The 26,424-nt window shown below is 35.3% G+C and overlaps 1 protein-coding gene across 7 annotated transcripts in view; it reads left to right on the forward strand.

Annotated features, from left to right (window-relative positions):
• The window catches only part of ANKS1B (ankyrin repeat and sterile alpha motif domain containing 1B), a 444,131-nt gene that overhangs the window by 76,936 nt on the left and 340,771 nt on the right, over positions 1 to 26,424 (forward strand). For all 7 annotated transcript variants that reach the window (XM_035336443.1, XM_035336434.1, XM_035336452.1 and 4 more), the window contains 2 exons: positions 4,568 to 4,678; positions 7,739 to 7,914. In XM_035336443.1, coding sequence (XP_035192334.1) covers positions 4,568 to 4,678; positions 7,739 to 7,914 — 287 coding nt within the window. The remainder of the gene's footprint in view (positions 1 to 4,567; positions 4,679 to 7,738; positions 7,915 to 26,424) is intronic.

The raw sequence follows: 26,424 nt of genomic DNA on the forward strand, positions 1-26,424 counted from the left end.
ACTATGTTCTTTATTAGATCTTTTACTTTTTTTTTTTTTTTTTAAATAGAATTATTGTTATTATGAAAAAAGGGAGATATTAGAAAAAAAGATGAGAAAAGACAGGAGTACCAGGAAGGCACAGTAAGCTCTGCTCTATAGACAATATGGAGGGAGATGTAATGGAGAGCTATTTCCTTTCTCTTCTGCTGCTGCTGCTTGAGAAACTAATGTAGTTTGTACGTTACCTAATTATTCATAAGTGGAAAATACATAAGCAGCTGCTGGAATAGAAGCAGAACCAGGACTCCTTCCCCCCCCCCCCCCAGCTTAAATAGCTGCTATGTCATTAGTGCAGGCCTTTTGTTTATTCTCGCTCTCTTCTCTCCCTCTCTGTAGACAAGTAGATTTTCCATTCCCTCCAGTACGTCTTCAACCTCACTGGAAGGATGGAAGAGATTTCCAATCTAAGATTATTAGAACTTTATGGGAGGAAAAGAATTGGGGTACTAATTACACCCTGCCCCCCCCCCTTTTTTTTTTTTCCTGTGGGGATTTCTCAACTCCTTTTGTAAGGCTATTGTGCAAATGCTGTATAGTATTAACTATGTTTATTAATTAACTTAAATTATGTTTAGCTCTTTCCTCTGCTACCTCAGAATCATAGCAGTACTTAGTGCTTGTTTCTATTTATCATCCTCGAACACATGTACAAATGTCTTCTGATGTGCCTACAACCTAAACATCTACAGATTTCTGTTTTCTCTGGCATTATGCTAAAATTGAGTAAGTCGGATTTGTGCCTTGGAAATTCAGGAGGCTAAAGTCAGCCCAGCCTCAGCCTTAGCTCAAGACTGTCACCTTAGCAGATGTGAAGGCAGCAGTTACCAGTTGGTTTCCTGTAATTGCTGCTCCTGTAGAGGCAGGCGGAATTGGGTCATGATGCTTCTGCTGGGCTGGGGATCATTCCTGCCCAAGGGAGCAAGGGAGCCAGTTTCTGAGGCGCTTCTAGAGAGCTCCCAGGCTGAGGCAGGATGCAGGGGAGCTGGTGAAGCTCAGCCAGGTGCTGGGAGGCACATGGCTCAGGGCTCTGGGGGGAGCCCTGGTAAGGACAGAGGCGGCTGTGAAGATAGCTGCTGTTCAGGAGGACATGGAGCAATGGAGGAGCAAAGGATACAAGCAGTGTCATGGTGGGGCCTGCAGGCCTGCCTCATTCTTCTGGTCTAGTTATTGGAGATTCTTCCGTTTGAAAAGGCATGTGTTCTTATATTTATGTTAATCAAATTTCACTTTTTAGAGTTTAAAAAGACCTTTTGGTCTCTTGAGCAGAAGTCACTCTAGGGAGGAACTCTGGGTGAATCCAACCTGTGGCTTGGCTGATAGAGGCTTTCAAAAGGGAAAAGTGCTTATATTCAATTAAAGGAAAGGGACAAAGATCTCTGTCTAAAAGCCACAGTTTATAAACGAAGCAAAAATCCTGATGTCAATGAGGAATGATGACCTAGAGGAGCTGAAGTTAGAGCAAGCCTGAGCCAAGGCTTTCATGGCCCAGGACATTCAGCAGCAACTCCAGCTGAGCTGGCCCTTGTTCCCTTCATGGTTGAGCTTTCTGGCACTCTCTGCTCCGTGAGGTGAGACATCTGCCTGTGTCTGCATATGTGTTAAAGCTTTCCTTTCTGCTTGGCTTTGGATTAGCACATGTGAGGAAGTGGATTAACACAAGTGAGGAAGCTGGAGTTGCTGCTGTATTTTGACCTTTCTGGCACATATTACCTTCCTGGGGACATATTCCCTACTTCTCTTATTTCCACTGATATGGGACCACTTCTACGCTACTACTTTTTGTGCACATGGCCCTTTAGATTGAATAAGGTTATTTTAAAATAGCTGTCGAAAATAATGCTACTAAACAGGCAAAGTTTCTGAAATTCATATTAATAATCCTTATTTAACTGTAATCTTCTGTTTGAGTCAACAGATGTTAAATACCCCATTCTTCCCAGTTTGGTGAAGAACCACCTCTAGCGTGCATATATTAGCACATGCGTCACCCACCATGATCCTGCTAGTCATTCCTGCTGTTTGTGGAATGTGGAACAGGATGACATGATGCAGAAAGCTGGTGAAAAGATGTATTATGCATTGCCAGGTTGTGTCTTCAGCAGACTTTACCTTCCCCATTACAGGAATGAGTCTTTTCTCTAAACCCCGTGATACCACAACTGAGGAAAATGGGAAAATGTTCTGGTCATTAAGTAGTCTAACTGGCTAAGCATGCCTTTGTTCTGAATTATCCTTTTTTTTCTTTTTTTTTTCTTTTTTTTTTTTCTTTTTTTTCTTTTTGAGGAAAATGATGGAATCCAGAGCAGTCTTTCAACTACTCCATAGTCAGGGCAGATGATGGTTTTAACAGCATCATCTTTTACAGTGAGTTTGGACAGGCATGGAAGATGAATTTCTAACTAGCTGTAGGTGAACTGAATTTTGGTGCTGATGAAAGCATCCACTGCTTTTGTGTAGTTTGTCTTTGGCTCTTAAAATAGATCACCTGATTTGTCTGTTTCTTTAATAACATTATGGGTAAGTTTTCATTTACCTAGACTACAAGCTCTTACAACTGAATCCATGTCTTTATTATTATCACATGTACCCCATAGAATTTTCAATAGCAGGAAAAGCAAGTTAGGAGTGGAAGTCCCACAGAAGTCCAAATCTGTATGGTACTTTTTGTTGTCCTGTTCTAAACCTCTGTAGCACTCTGTGTGCTGAGTCTTTTGTGGAGATTTTCTGGAAATGTGTAGTTTTTAAGTATTTAAGCAACTTACCTCAAACTTGGGATTTCTACCTCAGAACTAGTCTTCAGCAGGTAAGTGCATTGGTCTGAAAATGGGGCTGCCATAGAGTTAAAATAGAGTACAATTTTAAAACCAGAGTCTTATATGAATATCGGACTACAAGGTTAAAATTCTTCACAATCCCTCCCCTGCATTTCCTTTCCTTAATAATATAATTATCATTATCCAATAATTTGAACACTCACACCTGGTAGAATTTTATTTTTGGTGTGCTTTTGGACAATTGCAGAATTGTCAAGCATATGTTTTCAGGCATGATTTTTTTTGTCTATTTATTTATTTGTTTGTTTATTTTCTTTGGGTCTAGCTTCCCTTTTATTTCTCCTCCACCTCATACAATAACATGACCAGTAATATAGCTGACAGAGCTGGAAAACATTCCAGAGCATTTTGTCATGCTGCTGGTTTTCTAATGGTCTCTTGCTTATAACTCATCTTTGCTTCTTTGCTTACAGCACTACACACAAAAAAATAAAAATTAAAAAAATAAACTTGCCTATTTTCGTATGGAGAAATATATGACAGATTATCCAAGGGACCATTGCAAGCCATCAGACCTAATGTAGGGCATTTTCAAATCTTACAGACTTAGAAACTGGCAACCTGCATAGCATTCTGAAACTGCATGCTGTTCTCTGCCATTTCCAATTTCATTTTCTCAGATGCCTATTTTATTACAGATTGTATTTGGGTTTTGGGATTTGTTATTTAATCAGGAATAAAAGCAAACTAAACAAGTGTGTTGTAGACTGCAGAAATTAAATTAGAGAGATTTTCAGTTTCCAGAAACTCTTCAGTCCTTCAGTGTGAAATTGATGAAAGTAGTTATTGTAGTTCACTGTGGTGTGTGTTGCCATTTGTGCTGTTGTACTTACTACCCGCTTAGGAAACCTCAGGAAATCAAGCAAGTAAAGATGTAAAATAACTGCCTGAACTGAGAACCATTCACTCTGCTGGAAAAAAAAATCCACTGTTGCATAAATTAATTTCTAATTTATTATTTAATATTTGTCCTGGAACAACATTCATTAAAGTCTTAGTGTTTCATTGAGCTAGACTGTACAAAACCACATGAAAATAATATATGTTTACACAAAAATAATAGTAGTGAAACTGAAGTTTATTTCATTCATCATTCCACATTTACCTGTTTTTATAAACACAGTCATGAAGGTGGGACAATGTATTTTAAACATAAAAGGGAGGAAAATTTTAGAATGCAGTTTTCTAGACTGCTAGTGAAATCTAATTTTTTTTTGACAGTGCATTCTTTTTCCTCATGTACTCAGTCTCTGTACTGCAAGTAGAGTATTTGGTCTTTTTAGTATCAATATTTCCACTCACTGTGAACATCTGTAATATCATGACTAAAAAGTCTTAACAAATTTAAAACAAAAGACTCGACAGTAATAATATAATGGAAAAGTTACATGGATATTTCAAGAAGACAGGAAATAGTGATAGTCACAATTCATTACTCTTACAATGAGATTTCTGTAACGGTTTCAGCAGATTAGATGAGATAACTGCCCATTATTGTGTTTTATAGTATTTTCAATAAATGATTGCCTGTAGCAATATTTATGAATAATTACAAGGGTATATAAAAAATTGGAAAGGGTTTTATAAATAAAAAAAAAAAGAAAAGAAAAAAGAAACAGGAAATATACTTTTTGTTGGAATAAACCAGTATAATTCATGAGTTTAAGTGTATTTGTGTCTTTAAATTACAGAATATATGGAAACAGGAAATGCAAGTGTTTCAGAAGAACGCCCACTGGAATGCGCAGAACATCAGTCTTGCATTTTGTCCCCAGAAGTTCCTCCATCTCCAAAGGCTAAAAGTAAATACATGTACTCTGTGAATAAAGAAGTTGTATTAAATTCTCTTTACTATTAAAATTATATTGCTAACACATTTATACAAACATACAAATTGAAAAAGATAAAGAGATTGATATTGAGAAGATTTTTTCCATTATTAACTACCTACCTTGACTGCATACACATCTGTGTCAAACAGGGAAATGAAGAACTGTTCTCAAAAAGGACAAGTCACAGATTGATTACTATTTATTACATTATTCAATCTTAAATCTTTTAAATTTATACAGCATAATGCATTTCATAAGTAGAATAAAAGGTTAATAAATACGCCAAAATACTCTGCAGATATTCAAGTTAGAATTTGTCACCATGAGTACCTTTTCCAATTGTGTTACATTTGGATGACTCTTTCAAGGATCATTTGGGTACTGCTCTCCCATTCGTCCTGCAGATAAGCCTTCTAACATGCCTTTCATGTAACCTCACTGTCACTGTACATGTTCTTACTCACTCTTTATGCACCATAGTCTCTTGAGAAGGGCATTTCCTGATTGCAATGTAATTCTACTGTTCCATGAAAACCATCCTATTGTAGAACCAAACCTCGTTACTGGATTCTAAAATCATCCAAAGTTAATGCATTTTTAAATTTTTATTTATTTATTTTACCCCTTTTACCATGAGAGTTTAAGTCATGAGAAAACTAAGCTTACTGCTGCAAGCCAGATTATGATCTTCATGGTGACATTAAAAAAATGCTCTAATTCCAGTCACATTTCCCACTGGGATACTTAACAGTTATACAATGTATGAAAAGATAGATAGTTCCTTTGAGTTTAGTAGAATCATTCATGAAGTCAGCTACCCTATGCAATAGAAATGTCCATCCTGAAATTAAGTAGTAAATAATTCTAATATATGTTTTACTTCTTAATGAAGTCATGATCTCTCATTCTATTTTTCCACCTGCAAGATATAAATACTGCAAAATATGCTAGTTTTCTTTTCCTCATCTGTTGTATAATCTGATTCTAAAGGAAAGAAATTGTACATTATTGTACTTCCCATCCATCCATCTGTCATTTTCTAACAATCTAATTTCAAATAATTTAAATTTAAACCCTAGTTGGAAGATAGATGTATCAATTACCTTCCTTTGACTTTCATGAAAATAGATATTTGGATAGAGGGGAGAGACCTTAGCTAGTACCTGCACTGAAAGAAACTTAGGCAAAATTCATCTTTTATGCATTCTTTCTGGCAGCAGTTACAGACAGGTCAGTCAGCACACTTGCAGTTCCCATCTCACCACACTCAACTCTTTCATGCCCAGTAAGAAATATTGCAAGGCATATGTAGAAGAACATGAACTTTTTGCACTGAGAGCAAGCTAGGGGACATGAACATGAATCTGTAGGAAACAGTAGTCCTGTGTTTTCTTGGGGGCACTCCAGCATGTTTTTTGAAATTGTTCTTAACATTCAGGTCTTTTATTTCTGATTTTACTTAATATTAATCTGCAATAATTTCATTTTTCTAAATAGAAAGCTGAATATAAATAGTCCTGATTGCACCTTTGTTTCATTTACAGGTTTTGTGCAAACTTACCATTGACTAAGAGCAACAAGAGTTTTGAATGCATAATTTCTGTTACTTAGATATTAAACTTCAGTTAGATGTTTTTAATTAACAACTTCTGTTCTTGGCTCTAAAAATGCAGTCATAACTGGCCATAATTGTAATTTACAAAATATTTTAGGATAAATTGTGTCATTAATGCTTACCTAGCATACTGAACAATGGAAAAAAAAAAAAAAAAAAAAAAAAAGCTATGACAAAATAGCACATAAAGAGCTCTAGACCAAGCAGAAAGAATCTTATCTGGGGCTTCTTTAGTTACATCAGTGTACATATATGCAGTTTACATATGCTGAGCTTAGTATGCTCATTCTGTTTATTCTTTACTGCATTTTGTTCCCAAGGATGGAAAAAAAAAAAAAAAAAGAATTATCTTTGTATTTTATTGAGTGGAAGGACTGTAGTTTCCAACAGTATGACTCTTGGAAAACACTCAAGAGAAGAGGTTTCTGGAAAAAAACTTTGCTTTCATTTGCATGTTTATTATTATTACTAAAGATAACTGTGTAACACATATGCAATAGATTATCAGGACCTAATGAAGTTGTTCCCAAGAAGCAGCTTTTTACTCCATGGAGGTCTTCTGCTGCCAGTGGGCTATTTGCTGAAGAGCTAACACTCAATGTGATTCTAATCTTGTATTACTCAATGTAATTCTAATAGTTATCTTTCTGGCCCTCAGTGGCCCTCAGTGTAGACATAAAAACACATTGTTCTACTATTTTGGTAAACTGCTTAACTGAAGCTATCTGATAAATGAAGGAGAAATCATGAAATACAATACAGAATGCACTAAATATGGGTTTCTTATAGTCTGCTGTAGGGAGGTGTATTTTAAACTTTTGGTTTTATCCCAGTATACCCTTCCACCATTCCAATAAACTGGGTCCAGGGAAAGTGAGCAAGGATTATTTGTAAAACATTACAACTTTGGTGGGACAGATGTGCATTCTCAGAAACTCAGTTCCAACCTAATTAAGACCTTATGGAACCTATGTAATGTCTTAACTGATCACAGCAGGAAACATGAATACAATGCAGAGTATGGAACAGTATTTTTTTGTGTTTATAGCCACTTTCCTTTTTTTGGATTAACCTCACATGTTTGGGTAGTTGATGTTTTTAGCTACTTTTCGGAGTTAGAAAACAGAGAAAGGGTAAGTACATGTTGTCTTTCATCCTAACTAAAATACAAAGTATAGGGAATATGGAAGTATGTAGATTTCTTCCACTGATTCCCATTCTACAAAGAGACACAAATAGTTTTGAAAGGAGAATTGTGCATGAAGATCACTGTTTAGATGATCAGGCATGGAATGTAATAAATATTAAGCAAAAATGAAAAACAAACAAACAAACAAACAACTTGCATTTCCTTTTTCAGTATAAACGAGCTCTGATATCATAAGTATTGACTAATGGTATGTCTGTTTTTAAAGGTGAAGCTGTGACGGGAGAATTATCAAAGCTCTTAGATGAAATCAAATTGTGCCAAGAAAAGGAATACTCTTTTGAAGATCTGTCTCATACAATATCTGATCATTATCTGGACAATTTTAGTAAAATATCAGAGGAAGAACTTATGACCAGTGGAAGCCAAACCAAGCTTAATGTAGTAAGTAAGATGGGATACAAAGACGTTATATTTGTTTTTTTTTTTTTTATGGCACATTCAAGAAATAGTACAAGAGTAAGTATAGTACAAGTCTAACAATGTAACAGTAAAAAAGAATATAAAGTGCTCATTACAGATTTAATGTTCCCCTAATTTTATAAAGATATTGCCTGACAGACCTAAGAAAAGCTTTTAATGGCTCCACTAATATGACCAAAACCTCAGGCTAGTTTGTCTTTTGAGCATGGGGAGTGCAAGGAGATGGTTTTTTTTTTTTTTGAGAAATCCACTGAAATCAGTGTACATAGTACTATACCTGAGACTAAATGCTTGTAGGATCTAATCAGAAGTGCCCCTCAAGAAGCTAACCATCTTCAGTTATGATTCCTACACATTTTATTTCCTGTTAGGTAATGATATTAAAGACTGAGTGTCTACTACTGAAAATTGTTGTGGTTCTGATACTTTAGTAATTTCCAACTGCAGTTAAAAATTTAACTTGATTAATACGATTCCTGTGAATAAAGTCCTGTAGGATTCATTTTTTCATTACATGGTAACAAGGCACTTTTTTTTTCTTTTTTTTTCTTTTAATTGAATTCTCTTCCTCAGTAAGTAAAGTAAATGGAATTGCCCAGGAAATAATGCACGGAACAGAGTGAAAATATTAAATGCTAAATTTCATTTTTTTTTTTTTTTTCATAAGTTAAGAACAATTATGCTCATGTGTGGAGAGGAGCATAGCAAGTTAAGGAATTTTATGTGCTGAAGGATTTATTACAATATATGTAGATGGAATGAAATTTACAAAGATAGTTAGCTGCCCCAAAGGGCAGGAGCTACTTTTATAAAGCCCTTCTACTTTTGGGCAATTAGATACGTAACTCAAACTGAAGTCAGTCTAAACAAGGTACTGAACCTGTTTAAGCATTTTTATGCATCCTTTTAGTGTCTCTCTGTATTTAGGTGCTAACTGCTATTTAAATCTGCTCAGCTGCTGTTTTGCAGAAAATGTAATCCATATAATTCTCTCTACTTGGAATGAAATTTTTAGTGACCTAAATGAATTAGAATGTGAATAGGAAGTATTCAGCTAGTAAATCTGTAATTTACCTGGAGCTGGTAAATCAGGCAAATACATTTGCTGAGATTTTATCTATTTGTTTATTGAACCAGAGGTGTAAACAAATCTTCAGAAACAGGGACTGGTTAAAGCATATCGTGTCTCTTTCCTACTTGTGAAACAATCTTTTCTTTCAAAGAAAAATAGAATCAGAGTGATTGTACACACTCCAGAGCATGTTTTCCCCTAGAGTAGACCCAACTACACAGGCTTATATATGGAAAGAACTCTGCTTTGATGTGAGATTTTGCAGTTTGATCTAAAAGATCCATTTCATTTTAAAAAGTATTTTAAGGTTACTAAGTCAGTTCAGTTGCTGCCTGGCTGCCTAGTAGCCAAAAAGTTTGTTATTCCCAGATTGACATTCGGTCTTATAGTTTGGGAAAGTGCTGCCTTCCCTTGGTGTGCAGACTCCTTTGTATTGCATAGGTGATATGAAAACCCACAGGCTCTGTAAGGAGCCATCCAGGCATCATCAGGAAAAAAGCACTGAAATGAAGAGAAGTTTTTAGCTCTGGTGCAAAGGTTAATGTTGCCAACTATTCTGGGGGCAGAACCAACAAGCAAGGTGGTTGTGAAAGGTGGAAGGAAGAGTGATGACTGAAGAAATCTAAATGAGTATTTATATATAAGAATGTGGATATATAGAGAGAAAGAGATAAATGGAAACATATATAGACATGGAGAGACATAAATAGAATCCTGGTTATGTATTAAGGAAGAGAAAGATTTTTAAAACTTTTTTTCTGACTCCATTTTTCTTCTTGCTGGGAAGCTTCCTTAAATAATCTCAGCAGGGTAAGTGGGGACTCCTCTTCTTTTCTATGTCCATTGCTACTGCACATGTCAAGACCCTTTGGAAGCAGGGGCAGCACAGGAATGTGGTGACACTGGAGCACAGACTCTACCTGTGGGACAGAGTGTTGTCTTTCTCACCAGCTCCAGCACAGGGGTGAGAACTGCACTACACGAGCCTCTACAAGCGAGCACTTGCTTCAGGTTCAAATCAGCAGTTCTTCCCCTCTAACAGGCATTGCTGACTGAGGCAGTGTCAGCTCTGAGCTGGTGCAGAAGTCAGTTCTCCATTGGTAATGTATCAGGTGATGTTATTTCCTGGACAAATGTTGGTTCCAGAGATAATGATTGGTGCAAACTTCTGTAATCCAGTAATCTGAACAGGTTCCAAAACCTGTCACGTTGTTTTTTGAACCTTGAGAGATTCTCCAAAGGAACCGGCTGCTAGGAGACATCATATCCCTCCCTTTGCATCATGCTGTTCTATTCTTCAGAGAAATAGGAGGGCAAGACTGGGGAACTTCTATTGGTAATAGGAGCTTGTGGGTCAAGACCTGGTCAGTTGGAGCAAGAAGCATCAGCAGCCACCTCCTGAAGTTAGCTAGCATGGGAATATGAAAGAGAAAGCATCAAGAAACGAGGGATATTTGGTAGCTTTTTTTTTTTTTTTTTAACAAATGGTTCTTTTGAAGAGGACCAAATCACTTGTGGCACTGCTCTGGCTACAACTGCTCTGGCTACATAAAATTTAAAGTGATTCAGAACTGAAGAAAGGTAAGTCTCTCTATCTAGTATCTTGGACTTCTGTTATTTGAAAGAGCAGAACTCACTGTTTTTATTTTGCACAAGGATACTGGGGATGCTTATTTTTTAATGCAGTAACTGGACCATGAAAGGCTTCATCTGGAAAGTGTGAAAGTGGAGTTCAGTTCTCTCTATGGAATAAATATGGGTTTAACATCACATTTATAGTCTCCCAGATAAAAGGTCTGAGTTGATCCAGGATTCTTTGTGCATTTCACAGCCACTGGAAAAATACTAGTGCAATCCTGAGAGCGTGACTTATGACTGCATATTTGCTAGTAATTCTGTTCTGTCTCTGGCCTCGGATGTCTTGCATTGTTTGTTAATCAATGATAAAGCATCTATAGAATACTGCATTTTCTTTTGAAGACATTGTGTGTTAGAACTCTCTTAGGGCAAGGACAGAATTGAATCCAGTCATCCGTTTGTCAAGTTGTTGGATGAGTAGTTTTCCAACTACTCAGCATGCTTTTCTGATGTGTTTGAATTAGTGGATTTCAACCTTCAGGACATGCTTTTTATCAAATTTTGCATTGAAAAGACTACATGTTTTACTACAAGTTTTATTATGTTACTGTTGACCAGGCGTATGACTTGTGACATAAGGCATTAACAAAACCAGAGGTTAACGTGTTTACAGTATCTTAAAGTCAAATAAGAAATGGAATTTACACAGCTCTGATGTCAGGTAAAACTGAAAAGGAGCTTCCTAGATAAAAATTTTTGGTTTAGTCACCTTAATGCCAAATTACAAATCAGCTCTGTGTTGACATGAGTAAAAATGCCCCCACAGCACAATTCCATTCCAAAAGCTGAAACGGAAACTGGATAAAATTTGGGGTTCTGGAAGAACAGATTGTGGATTGTGCTATCTTCCTGAATAAGAACAGGGGATAAAAGCTTTGAATGCTTGTTTTTCAAATAGTACAAAGTTAGATGAGAATAAGTATTTATTTGAAAAGCACTTTATTAAGAATAAACTGAAGAAAGTTAAAGCTACACCAAAACCTTTATAATTTTCAATGTTTGATTTTGCAACTCTGTCTTTGTTTTTATGTACTTCTGATGTGCTATCATGTAAAATATTCCATATTTTCTTAATCTGTCTTCACTAGTCATTAAAGTAAGTGTTGTAAAAGCTACCACACGGCAACCCACTGTTCATTGTCTCCACAAATGAAAGACCAGATTGAACATAATTTTATATCTGGAAATGGGGGTCATTATGCTATTTTGGAGTGAGCTCCAAAAAAGCGTTTCTATATCTAGGCATCATTTCAGTTAGAATTGAGCATTTCTCTCAAAGACGCATACACTGGGTGGGGTTGATGTTGGATTCATAGATTTTTGCTCCCATTTCCCTTCTGCCTTATTTTTCATTTTGCTCATTATGACTTGAATATACTCTTTAGCTCCTCTGTGCATGCAAAGACATGGAAAGCCTAGACAGCTGCTGCACAGGTGAGCTGGGAGAGCTTTCTATCTATGTATTTGTTCAGTGCTGGCATATTACATAGTACAATTTTACTATGTTTGCAAAGTGCATTACTTTAACTCCAAATAACTAGTATTTGATTGTTCAGCAAGTCAGAAAATGAGCTGTGCTTACAGAATATGAGATGGGAAAAGATGTAGGAAAATCCTTGATTGTAACACAGTTCAGTTAACTTAGGCATTTCTTTAAAAAAAAATAAACTGTTTTATGTATGATTGCTAGCAAAATCAGGTTTTCACAATAACCTGTAGTAGTTTCAGTTTTCAAAAAAAGTATAATTTTAGAAGTATTTATTTTCCAATAGATGGCAGTCTGGCTCAGTAATTTCAAGAACAAAAGCAGCCATCTTATATAAGAGTTTTCCAACTTTTTTCATTGCTATGTTAAAATCATGCATTTTTAACACAGCTGATAGTACAAACTGCTTTAAAATGTCTCTAGTTCCTATAAGAAGAAAAAATTTTGAACATCGTGGCATGCATTTAAGCTACAAACTAAAATCTCAGAGCTAAATTTGCAGGTATTTTATAACATAGAGGTTACATGTCAAGTGTATATTCAAAAGATCTCTGTGAATTCTAGAGCAGGTAAGAAAATCTAAATGGGTATAAGTTGCAAACCAAGGATTCAGAAGAATTAAGCGTCGGGAAAACAAATACAAGATAGTTGCTGTGTATATTGTGAGGAATCTTCCAGAGCTCCTGCAAATAAATTGCTTTGATTTATATTCCTCTGCTCTTGGATTACTAACAAACATCATTACCCATTTTTTGTCACATTTGGGGTTCCTGTGTATATTCTTCTGTGGGAATGAATTGCTCTAAACATGGTATTAAAAACATAAATATGCTTTTTTATTATGATGTACTTACTCATTGTGTTTCTTAATTTAAAAATAATCAGTAAGTTGAGAGATTTTTTTTGTGTGTCCACATAAGAAAAAATTCCTATAGATACCAGCGAATGTTATGCTACTTTTTGTTTGCATGTGTTTGCAAAACAAAAAATAGAGTATTAAGAACTTCTGCACTCCCCTATGTACACATGTGCATGTATATATATGTATATATGCAAGATATACATATTGGATACAATACATTTCAATCTTTTTCTTTTGTAATTTTGATAATTTAATGAACATTTTTAATTGACTCAATCAGATTTATCTTATTCTGTGTTCAGAAGGTGATTATATATTTCTAATCCGCAATTAAGAATGAATATGAGAAGTGTTGTGTTCCTTACAGCATGAGTATAAACAAATATTCTCCATATTTGGAGTTAAGGAACAACAACAACAACAGCAACAACAAAGGGCAGATAAATTTTGAACTAATTTTAAAACAATAAAATTCTGCCAGACACACTAAATAAAAATGAAGCTCCAAATGGAATTATTTTCTTCAGATCAGTTGTTTTAATCTTGTGTGCTACATATTTACTTGCAATGTTTGCTTTTACATTTATACTACTGTGTTGAAAAGCATAATACATAACCTACATTATAGATTTGCAAGTGGACTTTGGATTTGTGACATGAGTTCAGACTAAAGAAGAAACAATTCCAGAAAGTGCTTTAGTTCTTTTAAGATTCTACTTAATTACCTGGAGTAAATACTGAGAAACTTGTTATAAGGTGCCCCCCCCCCCCCCCTTTTTTTTTTTGCTTACAGAATAAAACTGAAGTACTAAACCCATGTAGGATTATAGGGACTGCACTACAGAGGGATTTCTCAGAAGTGGCAGCAGTACATCTGATTAAATTTAATGTGGTTATATAATAGATAATAAAGGCTGGCAGCAGTAATTTAAATTTAAACATGAAAAAAGGTTCTGTATAGTCTCAGGAAAAAGATTTGGATTTCATCACAAGAATATAAATGTCAATTTATCCTTAATTCTGTCATCCAAAAAGGGAAGTTGATACTTATGTACATTCAGACAGGATGAGAAAAATAGTCTTAAAAACTTGTCAGATTAACATTGTTGAAATCCCTGATGGTACACATTCAAGTGAACAGCTCCCATGTCAAAAAATCAAGGTGAGGTTATATAAAGGCAATAAAGCTATGAATATGGATTTTTTTTTATTTATTTTTAAGAGGAGATTTGAACTGTGAGTTTTGGAAATAAGATAGTTTAGAATGAATATATTAAAGCTGAATGCATGGTCAGTTATTCTTATCTTTTATCTAATACAAAGAAAAATTAATTAAAATAAAAAGCACATGTACAAAAATTTGAAAGTGATTATTTTTATTATGCAAAGTAATAATCACTGGAATTTGTTGAAGAATTTTGAGACAATTTAGTAGGATGATTTGAGGATTCAATAATACTGTGTTTTTCTTTAACACAACATTTACATAAATAATGGGTGTTCTGAAATAGTATAACTGCTAAGAGTGATTGCTATCTTGGATCAAAAGTGGCATCTTTGACAATATCACACACTTGCATATAGGCATTATTTGGAAAGTGAGACAAAATTCCACATGGATGGTGGATGATGGGCAAGCTAGAAGTATATAGCTGATTGATGAGGAAAAATTAAAAACACATTCAAGAACAAATTTGGTTACTTATTTATTAAGGAATGTTAAGGAATTTATCATGAAATAGTAAAACTATCTGACCTTGTTTGTTGGGACTCCATGGAGAGAAGCAGGTATATTTTAAATTATTTAATATACTAAAAATTACTGATTTTGATGATACATCTTAGCCATTATTATTTTCACATTTTGTCTTTTTGATATCAAAGAAAAAAAAAAAAAAGAATTGTACCAAGGGTCAGTGTTTGGAATACTTTACTTAATTCCCTTTTTATGATAGTGGTAGATAATTTATATATTGCCAAATTATGACATGGAAAGGATATTGTATTGTTGATCCCTAGCTCTTAGTTGTAGTTTGGTTACAAATCTCTTTTTAAAAGCAAATGCTAAGTCTTGTTTCTGTTGGAAATAAAGATATGAAAGCCATCCCTCACAGGGTATATAAACCTTACATTTTAAGATTCCCTTGTTGCAAAGGTCTACCCACTCTCTGAAGATAAGATTATATAACTTTATAAATTGTTTTTAAAAACTACCACCCAACTGAAAACCATCTGTTAGTTCCAGTTTCTTATGCACACAGTGGTATTTCCCACTGAGAAGAACTGTTGTTGCTGTAATTTGTTTGATCAGACATTTATAATCTGACTTCCAGTACCAAGCATACATAGTTTCTGTCATCAGGTATGGTACCTTGCTATAAGGTACTTTACAAAATGGTTTCTAAATTCTATCTAAATATGAGGTAGTCATTGTAAAGAAGCAGAGGGAAACATACCAACTTCATACAAATGTTTGCCCCTTCTGCTAGTTAGTTTACCCAGCCAAGGGAAGTTCAGACATTTCTTTATAATCCTTTCCTAGCCTATGTTCTGTAGTTATTAAAAGAACTACAGTAGGTTATTTTCTGTATCTGTAAGTTATGCTATGCTTCAGTACAGCATCATAAAGATTTCTTTGTTGGAGGGATCTTAACTGCAACCGGGTGGAACTCTACATAGAATAATTTGCCCGGTGGCATGCTTCACAGCCAACTAAATTAGCCTGCAGCTCCCTGCTGCTGTGATTTCTGGTAGAAATATTGCTAGACAATCCTCCAGTGTGCTGCACAGACATACCCTGTGAGACAGTCAGCACTTATTTAAGAATATAAAATCCCGAAACATGACAACAATTTAAACTACATGGAGTAAAGTGTAACTAGGGGGAGGTGCTCACTAAGCCACCAGTTCATCTAATCTCTATTAATAAGTACTACTACATTTTTGCTATAATGTTTTTCTGAATATTTAGTCAATCTGCCCAATTACATATGTGTGGCAAATTCCTTGACTATCAGGTACTTGCAGTAAAATAGCTTACAGACATATGAATCTTTTTGAATGCAGTTAGGTGTTTACCTTGCACTGGTGTGTAAATGTATCTAATCCTTTTGCTCCAATCTTCCACAATGTTTACCTCAATAACCCCTGTATCAGGATGTTTTGCAAAATGTGTGCGGTTATGTATAGGCATTTTGTTTTATTTCCTAACTATATACTTGCATTTATTCTTCCCTGGTAAAATTTGTCAGAGTAGAAAAGAACAAATAGTTTGTGTACACCTCCTTAACTTGCAGTACTTCAGGCTTGTTCTTTCTTAAAGCTTTCATTTTCCTGACTAAGTAATCCTAGCATTTGCAAGTTTATTTTGTATGTAAATCTTGCTGTGCTACCAACCACTTTGCTTGCCCTGCTGTGGACTCTTTCATCCTAGCTAAATCTCTTTTACATAAGGATCTCAGATATGGGGGTAGCATTTTTTTTTCCATATAAAGTCATTATAATATAAGCTTTTCAGATCAAAGAGCTTGTTTGTTTTCATGGCTATAAAGCTGTATGTAAATTTGGGATGTTCTGCAAATGATTTGTGCTACTTTATCTACTCGAGAATCCTGTTGGACAGCTATGTTTATTAAATTAACCACAGCAGATCCTTGCATTTTTTCACAAAGGCCATTTTAGATCAGAGACTCATACACTGTAGTAGTGAGCACATATGTAATTTGAAGACTAATCTCTGTGTCATTATACTCAACTGGGTACCAAAGAAATCTACTAATCTCAGCAGGATTACCCAGGATCTGCAGACTATCAGAACTGATCTTGAGATCATCTAACCAATATGAAGAATATTTGCTTTAATTAGATATTTTGTGTGTGTGTTATTCAGTGTTTAAGTGAGTTTAAGTTAACCTTCTTTTCATCCCCATTTGTGCCTTTCCTTTTCACTTCCAAGCTGCCTGTTCCACTGTGGGCATTCTTGCCAGGTTTATGCAGCAGAACGCTTGGCTTTTCTTTTTCTTCCATACTCTCAGTGCCCCTTATCCTGTGAGTGTGCAGTACTGAGCAACATGGTGTGCATTTTGAAGTTATATTTTCCAGCTTAATTTGGGATTTTCTGAGAGAGTTTCAATCACTTCTGAAAAACAATGAGAAGATAATGCTATGAGATTTTCATCTAGAAATGTGATTTTGCAATATTAACTTCAACTCTCTCTTTGTGTCATACAAAAATAAATCATCAGCAATACTGATGACTTTTGCTATTACTGTTAGCTATTACTGCTATGACTGGTATCAGTCAACAACGTTTCCTTCAAGCCTTGGCTTTCCCTAGAGGCCTGCCAAAAAACTGTCATGGACTCACACCCTCCATTTCCCATGGGTTTCTCCTCTCCTCAGACTTTTCTCTAGTACTTCAGCCAAAATGAAGTTGGCAACTTCTCCCTCACAAGAGAACACAAAGCTTTTTTCAACATGATCTTCCTTTTTTTTTTTTTTTTTCCCTTACAATTAATTTTCTTCTTAATCGATCAGAGTATCACCAGCACAGATGTAGAAACTCCAAAGGTAGGATTCAGCTGTATAAACGTTAAGTATCTCATGCCGCTGCAGATACACAAGGTGTCTTTTGCATGAGGCTAAAATGGGCTCTGTCATGCTTTCTGGAGCAGTGATTAGGGCTCAACAACTACCATGCAGTGTCTAAAATAGCACTGGATGCCTGTTATTGGCAGCTGAATCCTTCAAATCAATTGCATAAACAGAGACATCTAGTCCTGTTCTGGTCAGCAGCTGAGACATCTTCATGGGTCTCGCAGATGTGAAAAAGGGCTTGAAAAGTTGTGATGTTCTAGAACTGAAGTTAGAGGCAGAGTGCCCAGTGATGGCACTTGACCTCAGTGTAGAGGCAACTTAATCAAGACCCAAATGTCCATCCAGTAGATTCAGAAATGTTTGTGAAACTTTAATAATCCATTTATCACATTTGAGCAATAGAGTATGTAACTATGTATGAGATCATCAAAGAATGTGAGGGACCTCTCTAAAATATAGTTACATTTAGCTTTTAGTTTCTAAAAACATATTTAGTCTCTTTGAAAAAAAATAGTTTTTATAGTTTTTAAAAAGCATGAGCTTGAGTATGTAGGAGATTTATTTTTCACAGTCATATGTAGGTGTTTACTATAGGGCAAAGGTAACTGAGTTAATAAGGAAAGAAGGAGAATGAAGTTGCTCCAGGGGAGGTTTAGGTAGGATGTTAGGAAAAAGTTCTTTACTGAAGTTGTGAAGTTTTGGAACAGTCTGCCCAGGGAAGCAGTTAAGTCACGATCCCTGGAGGTCTTCCAAAAACATGTAGATGTAGAGCTTAGTGACATGATTTAATGGTGGACTTGGCAGAGCTAGGGTAAAGGTTGGACCAGAGGGTCTTAGAGGTCTTTTCCAACCTAAGTGATTCTATTATTCTATGAAAGCTTTCAAATATACTCTTTTCTATTTCACAAACTTAAAACAAAAAGTAAATAATTTTAGAACTTTTTAGCATTTGATTTTTCTGCATGTTACATTGGTAAGTTTTTCTGTAATATTTCTATAACTTTCTCTCTGTTGTCAACCAAACCAGTGCAGGTTTGGTTGTGTGTTTTAATACATATTGACGTGAGAATAAATGAGTGTTCTACTATACAACAGGAGACAAATAGTAGAGAAAAAATGATAAAATTCTTAAATGCCTTTTGTATATACCTGAAATCAACATTGATTTCATGTTTGCTCCATTAGTATAAGAATAAACTCATTAAGTTTGGAACTGGCAGATGAATAAAGCCTGAGGATTACCATCTGATAGGAAATGCATGAGAAGAGTGAAAACCTTATGGGTATGTCTCTCATGTTTTCTGTTGTGAGGGGAACAGCATAGAAGTTTTGTCTTTATGGTCTAAACAGAAGATGGAGTGTACAAATCTGTAAAAGCTACGTGGGTCCCTACAGGATCTATTAAGGGATGGAGATCAATGCTAATGTACGGTTTCACTGTATCATATCTTATGATTCTTTTGAAGTTGAATAAGCAGGTACTTAGCAGCAGCAGTCCCAGTTTCCCTTGTTCCCTTCTTCTTAATAAGAGAGAACAGGATACGAGTAATATGAATGGTCAATATTTTGCCATAATTCAGAGGGCAAAATCCCATGATAAGATAATACAAAAAGAATGTTTTCTTTAAAGAAATTAAGCAAGTAGTACAAAAATGCCCATTTGCCCAAATGTTCTAATTTCATCTACTAAGTAATTTTTAATTTCTTTTAATTTCTTTTTTCCTTTTTTTTTTTTCCATCCTGCTGACAAAAAACACATTCATTTTCTCCTTGACACATAAAAAGTGTGTTTGTCCTTAAATCTTGAAGTAGTTGACCACTCATGACATAGTTTCATTATATTCTGTTGATAGATTTTTTCGGTCCCTGTGAATAAGCTCAGCAAGTAGAAAAAGAATGAGAGAAAAGTACATTGGACCAGATTCTTACACCTCCATACTCAGGAGTAATTCAGAGTTGAGGGGCAACTGCATGATTTTTACAATGCATTAGAAATGTTTGCCCATGGAACTAGTGCAAATCAACAATGTGTTATAAATGTGCTCCTTAGACTTTCTCTAACTTTCCTATATACCAAAATCCTAGTCTGAGTTCAGTGGTATAACTTTTTGCACTGAGATTAGAAGCAGAAACTAGGGTTACTTGGGTATCCACACATCTGTTTTTACATTGCTTTCTCTGCTTTTCCAGAAGAATGTAAGAGTTGAATGATTTATGCCATTTTTGATAATCTGTTTTCTTTTCTCTTGTCATCTGTCCTTCCTAAACTTATTATAAACCTCAGTTTAGTGCCATGAGGGAAAATCTCGGAAGAGGCTCTTCATTTTTATTTGCTTCAGTAGTTATTTGAGATTGAGCAGTTTCTATTAATACTACCGTTATTATTTCTGTTTATATTGGTACTTTGCCCAATATCTTTGGAATATGAACTATTAAAGCCTGCAAAGAAGCACCCTCAGCACTGCCAGCCAATCTTAGACACAAATCATATTAAAATGTAATAATGTTTTATTCCCATGCTGAACTTTCTTTTAATTATTATTAGTTGATTCCTTACAGGTTTTGGAATATTTGCTACCCTGCCCTTTTCTCTGTCTAGAATGGAGTTTCCTTTAAGGAATCTCAATAATTTTACCATATTACTGATTTAGTCATAGATACTTCATAAGAAGTCGTATTGCATAGGAGTTGTAGGTGAAGGCATGTCACACTGACTTGATTACCTTTTTTTTTTTTTTTTTTTAATGGTACTTTTAAGACATTGTATGATCACTGGCTGAAGAAAGAATTTAAGTATTAGCTCTTAAGTTACCGAGGAGTATGTCTGGAAAACAAAGTAAGGTGTACTTGTGTTGCGGTAGGTCTGTCCATACTATGTTGAATATACCACAGCTAAAAAGAACAGTATAGAAGAGAGAGCAATGAATGTCCTAAGTCTTCTGGTAGTCCTCATTAATGATATAACTGCAATGAAATGACTATTTTAATTATATAAGACAGGAAGAAGCAGCAGCTTGCAGTATGTGAGCTTCATGCTGGTAGTTTTTCTTGCCATCCATAGCAAAACCTTTGCCTTCCTAGTGAAGACTATTCTGAATTCTGCTTTCACATATCGTTTGAATAAAGAAAGAGTAGGATTGGGAGACAGGATTAGGCTGGACTCTGTGTAAGTCAGGCTGCACAGAAAATTGTTGACAATGCTGATCAACATTGTTGCTGACAAGAGATGTTGATATGCTATTAAGCATCTCTAATGGTGTGTGTGTGCATATATATCTGTGTAATCCTTTTTTTTTTTTTTTTTTTTTTTTTTACCTGTGGGAGAGTCTGAGCCCTTGTACATTTTACTGAGATCAAAAGGTCAATTACTGTTTGACTGATCTTTACCAGTTAGGCCTTCAGCTTCTGTAGCCCACTGACTTGATTGTCAAATGGCATCATCTGGCCGATTATTACTTATTCTAATGCATTGTTTTTATATTGTATTTAGGTACAATATGAGAAACTGCTGGCAATTTGTTACTAATGGATCTAAAGATAATCTAGTACAAATGTTCTTTAAGGTCTTTTTCATTAGCTGCTCTTAACCAGCATTCATCTTCAGATAGATGACTAACTCAGTGCTGCATATAATTCCTCTTTAGAATGGCTTTGTCTTCTCAGGTATGATTTTCTCTTATGTCCTTCATTAAACCAACAGCATCTTAATGGAATAATAACCGCATTTTCAGTAACACACTTTTACTGAGAATATGTCTGCTAAATAAAAAGCTGTGCACTGGGGGAGTAATAAAGTGGTGACTTCTGCCTACTCAGTTACCACCTGATTTTTCCCCTACTTTAATTTATGTTCCTTCTGCTCTATTTCATGACAAATAATGTATTTTCTATAAGTTTCATCATTCTGCCACCCACTTACCCACCCTCTCTTTCACAACTTTAAAAAAAGAAAAATACATGGTTTACAGCTGATTTGCTTTGCAATTACATTGCACTGAGTTCTTCAAATGTTATATGATAACATTCAGATAGTATAGGGATGTTGAATACAGAGATGCCTCTGTAGTTATTCTTCAAACAGTATTTTCTTTACTTTCTGTAACATTTAAAGCAAAAAATACTGGTCTTTGCTTTGAATTACATTTTTATTCTTTATGAAAAGTAAATATGCTTAAGCTTTTATTTATATTTAATGTTTCTGAAAATATTAATGCTCAATTTTGCTTTTCTGCAGGCTCTTGTACCTTTCATTATCAGTTTTTCTCAACTGATACATGAATTTTTTACAGTGAGTCACATTTTGGAATGAGTCATGTGCATATAAACACAGTCCTTGATTCATGGAGACACATAAGCCTGCCATTAACATGAGAAATCCCATTAACTTAATTGGAACTATTCATGTACTTAAAGCTTAAGACTCAAAAGTTGCCAAATTCATGCATTTTTGCATAGCCTACATTTGTGTATGCCCTTTCTACATACCAATTTAGGTCAAACCTACTATACCTGTGGGATGGGAAGGCATCCCCAGAAACGCATTTCTGTTGCATAGAGTGTCACTGCAGACTATATGGCTTGCTGGGTTGAATTCCCCCTTGGGGCTTTATCCTTCAAAGTGATAAGTTCTTTTTCCTTGGCCAAGCAAAGCTCTTGAAGTGCTTTGATATTAAGGAATATCAAATGAGTTATTCTCAGTTAATGCCAAGTATCAATACCAAGCATCACTACCAATCAATACCAAATACTTGATATTAATACTTGGCATTAACTGCGCAGATAGTATGATTTATGAGTATTAGGTACATGCTCAAAGTCAGGCAAGTGCTTAAAAGACGGGTTCAGTTTGTTTTACCTAATGTTAGGAGGAAGAAATTAGTTTGGAAGGCAATTCAGTCCTGTCCCACAGGACAGGATGGCGGAGATGGAGGATTAGGATGGAACAGGTAAGATATGAAAGTGCCTGTATGTTCATATGTTACAGACAACTAGTTTAATCCATAGATTAAACAATACATAGATTAGTTTAATCCATAGATTAAGCAAGTAGCTCAAATTAAAGATTTAGCATTTATGCGGTTCAAACTGGTTTAAAAGAATGACGTTTTAAATTCATTTATGAATCAAGAACATGCATATTGCAGCTTCAAGTAGCTAATGCCTTTTGCAGTTAATTTCCCACTGAAAAACAAATGCAGTATATGCTTCCAAAGACACACACAGACACACACAAAAAAAGAAAATTCTATAGGCTATAGGTACTACATTATTCTTAAATAATACCTGCTTATTATAGCTAAAATATAATTTCTAAAAGCATTTAGTGTTCCATTCTCTGCATTTTTTCAGTTTACTGAATTCTTGAATATTTTGCCATTTGAAAATCTTAATCTACTTTGAACTGAATGTGGTAATCTTCATATGAATACTACTTCATCTATATGTAACCTAAGATTCACTTCAGAAGCTTTCACCTCTAGTGAAAAATCAACCAAGATTGACCTTTTTATAAGTAAATAAACCATCACAGAATCACAGAATCACAGAACTGTAGGGGTTGGAAGGAACCTCATAAGATCATTGGGTCCAACCCCCCTGCCTAAGCAGGTTCCTCGGAGCAGGCTTCCCAGGTAGGCGGCCAGATGGGCCTTGAATATCTCCAGAGAAGGAGACTCCACAACCTCTCTAGGCAGCCTGTTCCAGTGCTCCGTCACTTTCACCGTGAAGAAGTTCTTTTGCATGTCGGTGCGGAACTTCCTGTGTTCTATCTAACAATGCTGAATAGAGGGATAGGAACACTTCCCTTGAATGATTAATTTCTTGGATGCTAATAGGTATCAATAGCACTTTCTTACTGAGCAGCAGTAACTGCATAACAGTAACATTTATGTACTTTTCAGAAAATATGTAAATTAGTCATGCTTGTCCAAAGTTAACATATTTTACTACTGTTATGTATTGTAAATGGCTGTGAAGCAACTGACCTTCTGGTGACTTCTAGTTACAGCAATTTCTTTCCAGATTTAGACATGATTGTGCTTGAGTTCAAAGCAGTTGACTTCTTTAGACAAAATTTAGTTTTATGGAACTGCAAGCAGAAAAGGTAGTCATGTGCTGCTTGGCTGATGTGCAGTGGTGCAGTAGTCAAGATTCTTCCTTCAAGGACTGTTAGATCTTGTTCTTTCAGAGCACTTAGTCTCATATAACACTGGAAAAGGTCACAGAATATCTCATGCTAATTCCTGATATAGCTCAGCATCTCTGCAAACTTGCCTGTGTGATTTTAATATAGACAAGAAATGAAGACCACAAACCTAGCAACTGTCTTTGAAGTTTGAGAAATTTGGGACATGTTCAGCATCCCACAGGGATGGTGGCAGAGGCAGATACAGTACAGTTCTCCAGCATTCAGCTGCCTTAAGTACAAGACCGTCCTTCTCCTGGCATCCCCTTGATAAACACAGGAAGTGAAATCAAACTCTAACCACACTCATAGCAAGGCTATGATGAAATAAATAAAATAGAAATGTATTTGTGAAAGAATGGCCACAGACTTGCAGTCCAAGGTGGAAGACAAGATAATGAGGATGACAAATAGAAAAACACCAAGCAGGGTGTCTTGGGGAATGTGGGAAAGGTGTGCCCAGGCTACCAAAACATGTCACTGTCTTGTAAATGAAGCTTCTCTCTGCTGGGATCCTTACTGAATCCCAGAATGGTACATTTGGTTAATGTAGGGATCCTGCTGTGGAAAAATAGTTATTAATGGTGTTATGTTTCATTCCCAAATGCTGCTTTTTTTTTCCCTTCCACAGCCAGCAAGCTGTTCCCTGGTCATGGCCTGGGCACCAGCAAGTGAGCATGGGGAGCCTTCTGGCCACAGGAACAGTAGCAACAGAGCACCCTGCTCAGCCCAATGGACAATTAGAAACAGGCTCCCTCTTTATGAGTTCTTCACTCAGTATAACATAAATGTAGACTATTAGAAAAAGAACTGCAGTATTTTCATTTCACAACATTATTACATAACCTTTGGGCCAGATGAAGGAGAGGCAGAAGCATGCCTCTGTCTCACAGTGGTTAGGATCAGAGGAAATATTTGCATGGTCCTATGCTGTCAAGTAACTTCTTCCAAAGAAAACTGAATTAATTGTTCCATTGATTTAATTGTTCCAGACTAAGTGGTAGCATTTAGATTATCAAATATCTGGTTGCTTTCTGCCTTCTATAAGCAGAAAGAGATCGCCTTCCAGAAGAAGAGTTGATTTTGTCCTTGCTGCTCCATTTCAAAGAGCTTATTTTTCTTACTATGCAATATGCTGCAAAATAAACAAAATGTTAACATTAGTGTCTATGGTGCAATACCAAATGGTGTGTCCTGTTGTTTTATATCCCTAACTGTTTTGCTGATGCTGTGCTGTTCTTGTGGGTACTGGCAGAAAGGGTATTTGCAATACCACAGCAGCCAGGAGATAGTTATGCTGAAACAAAGACACAACAGGTAAAGAAAGCTTTTGATGTTTGGTTTTAGAGACTACAGGAAACTCTCCTCTCTATCCTGAAATGAGGGGATTTAATCACATTTGCCTGCCACTGACTGGTACAAATTTTAAGGTAGAAAGCAGTCAATTTTTCATTAAATAAATAAATAAATAAATAAAAAAACAGGGAAGAAAATGAAGATGAGAGGTTTCATTTGATTTAACTGTATTCATAGAAAAGACTTGTCTAGATAATAAGGTTATATAGTACTCAGGCAATTGTCATCTGCAAAAAGGAAGGCCAAAACTTTATGTATGTTTTATACATGGCATAATAGTTTTAAGTAATAGTTAACACTGAAGGTGCTCTGTCTTTTTTTTTTTTCTTTTTTTTTTTTTTTTTTGTGTTGACTTTTAAGGATGGAAATGACTTTCTCTGTTTCCATTTATTTATTTATTTATTTATTTATTTTCCCATCTGTACTCACTATTCTGTCTGTTGCTAAATATTAGCTCATTCTCTTAGATCAGGAGGGAGATGTCAGGTTATTGTGATAGCCAAGTTGATGTACACAAACCTACTGGAAGAACAAATAGCTGTTTTACAGCATAAAATATCTTTCAGTGTAAAGTTTCCTACTGGGAAAATTCTGCCATTTATGTAGATAGAGACAGAAAGAGGAAGACTTCCATGCCTAAATTTTCAAAGACATTATCTAAATACTCATCAGATACAAGAATGAGAGGTGATGCGTCAGACCCAGTGACGTCTGAGGAAAACTTGCCTCTAATTGTAGATCTTACTACTCTCTTACTGTTATATTCTTATAATTTCTCTTTTATATACACATAAAGTTAATTTATTTTATTATTCTGTTTATTAGCAGTAGTCTGCTACTGCTTTAAACAATTTTAATACTTATTTCAGTGTTCTAATAAAAATATAGCTGTCTTTTATTAAATGTTTTATTCTGTATCAATCTTGAAGTTCCCTATCAATTACTCTTTTTTACATATGATCCCTTATATCTTTTAAGATTCTCTCTGTTTTGTTTGAGGATATGTGATACATATATTCATGCCTCTTGTAGTTTACACAGAGTTGGCTTTTTGGAAGCTTAGTATTACAGGTTATGTTGACATCACCATTTCATAATGTCAAATTCAGTTAATTGAGCAACTATGATTTAAGAGGCATTTTCTAACTATATTTTCTGTTTCTTTTCCAAGTCAGAACAAGTATTATAAAAGGTTTGTAATTGTGTCTGTTTTTATTTAGGTGACAGAAATCTCTTTTTTTTTTTTTTTTTTTTTTTTTTTTTTTTTTTTTTGTTTT

Source organism: Oxyura jamaicensis, chromosome 1 (genome assembly GCF_011077185.1).
Source record: "Oxyura jamaicensis isolate SHBP4307 breed ruddy duck chromosome 1, BPBGC_Ojam_1.0, whole genome shotgun sequence".
NCBI classification, from domain to species: domain Eukaryota; kingdom Metazoa; phylum Chordata; class Aves; order Anseriformes; family Anatidae; genus Oxyura; species Oxyura jamaicensis.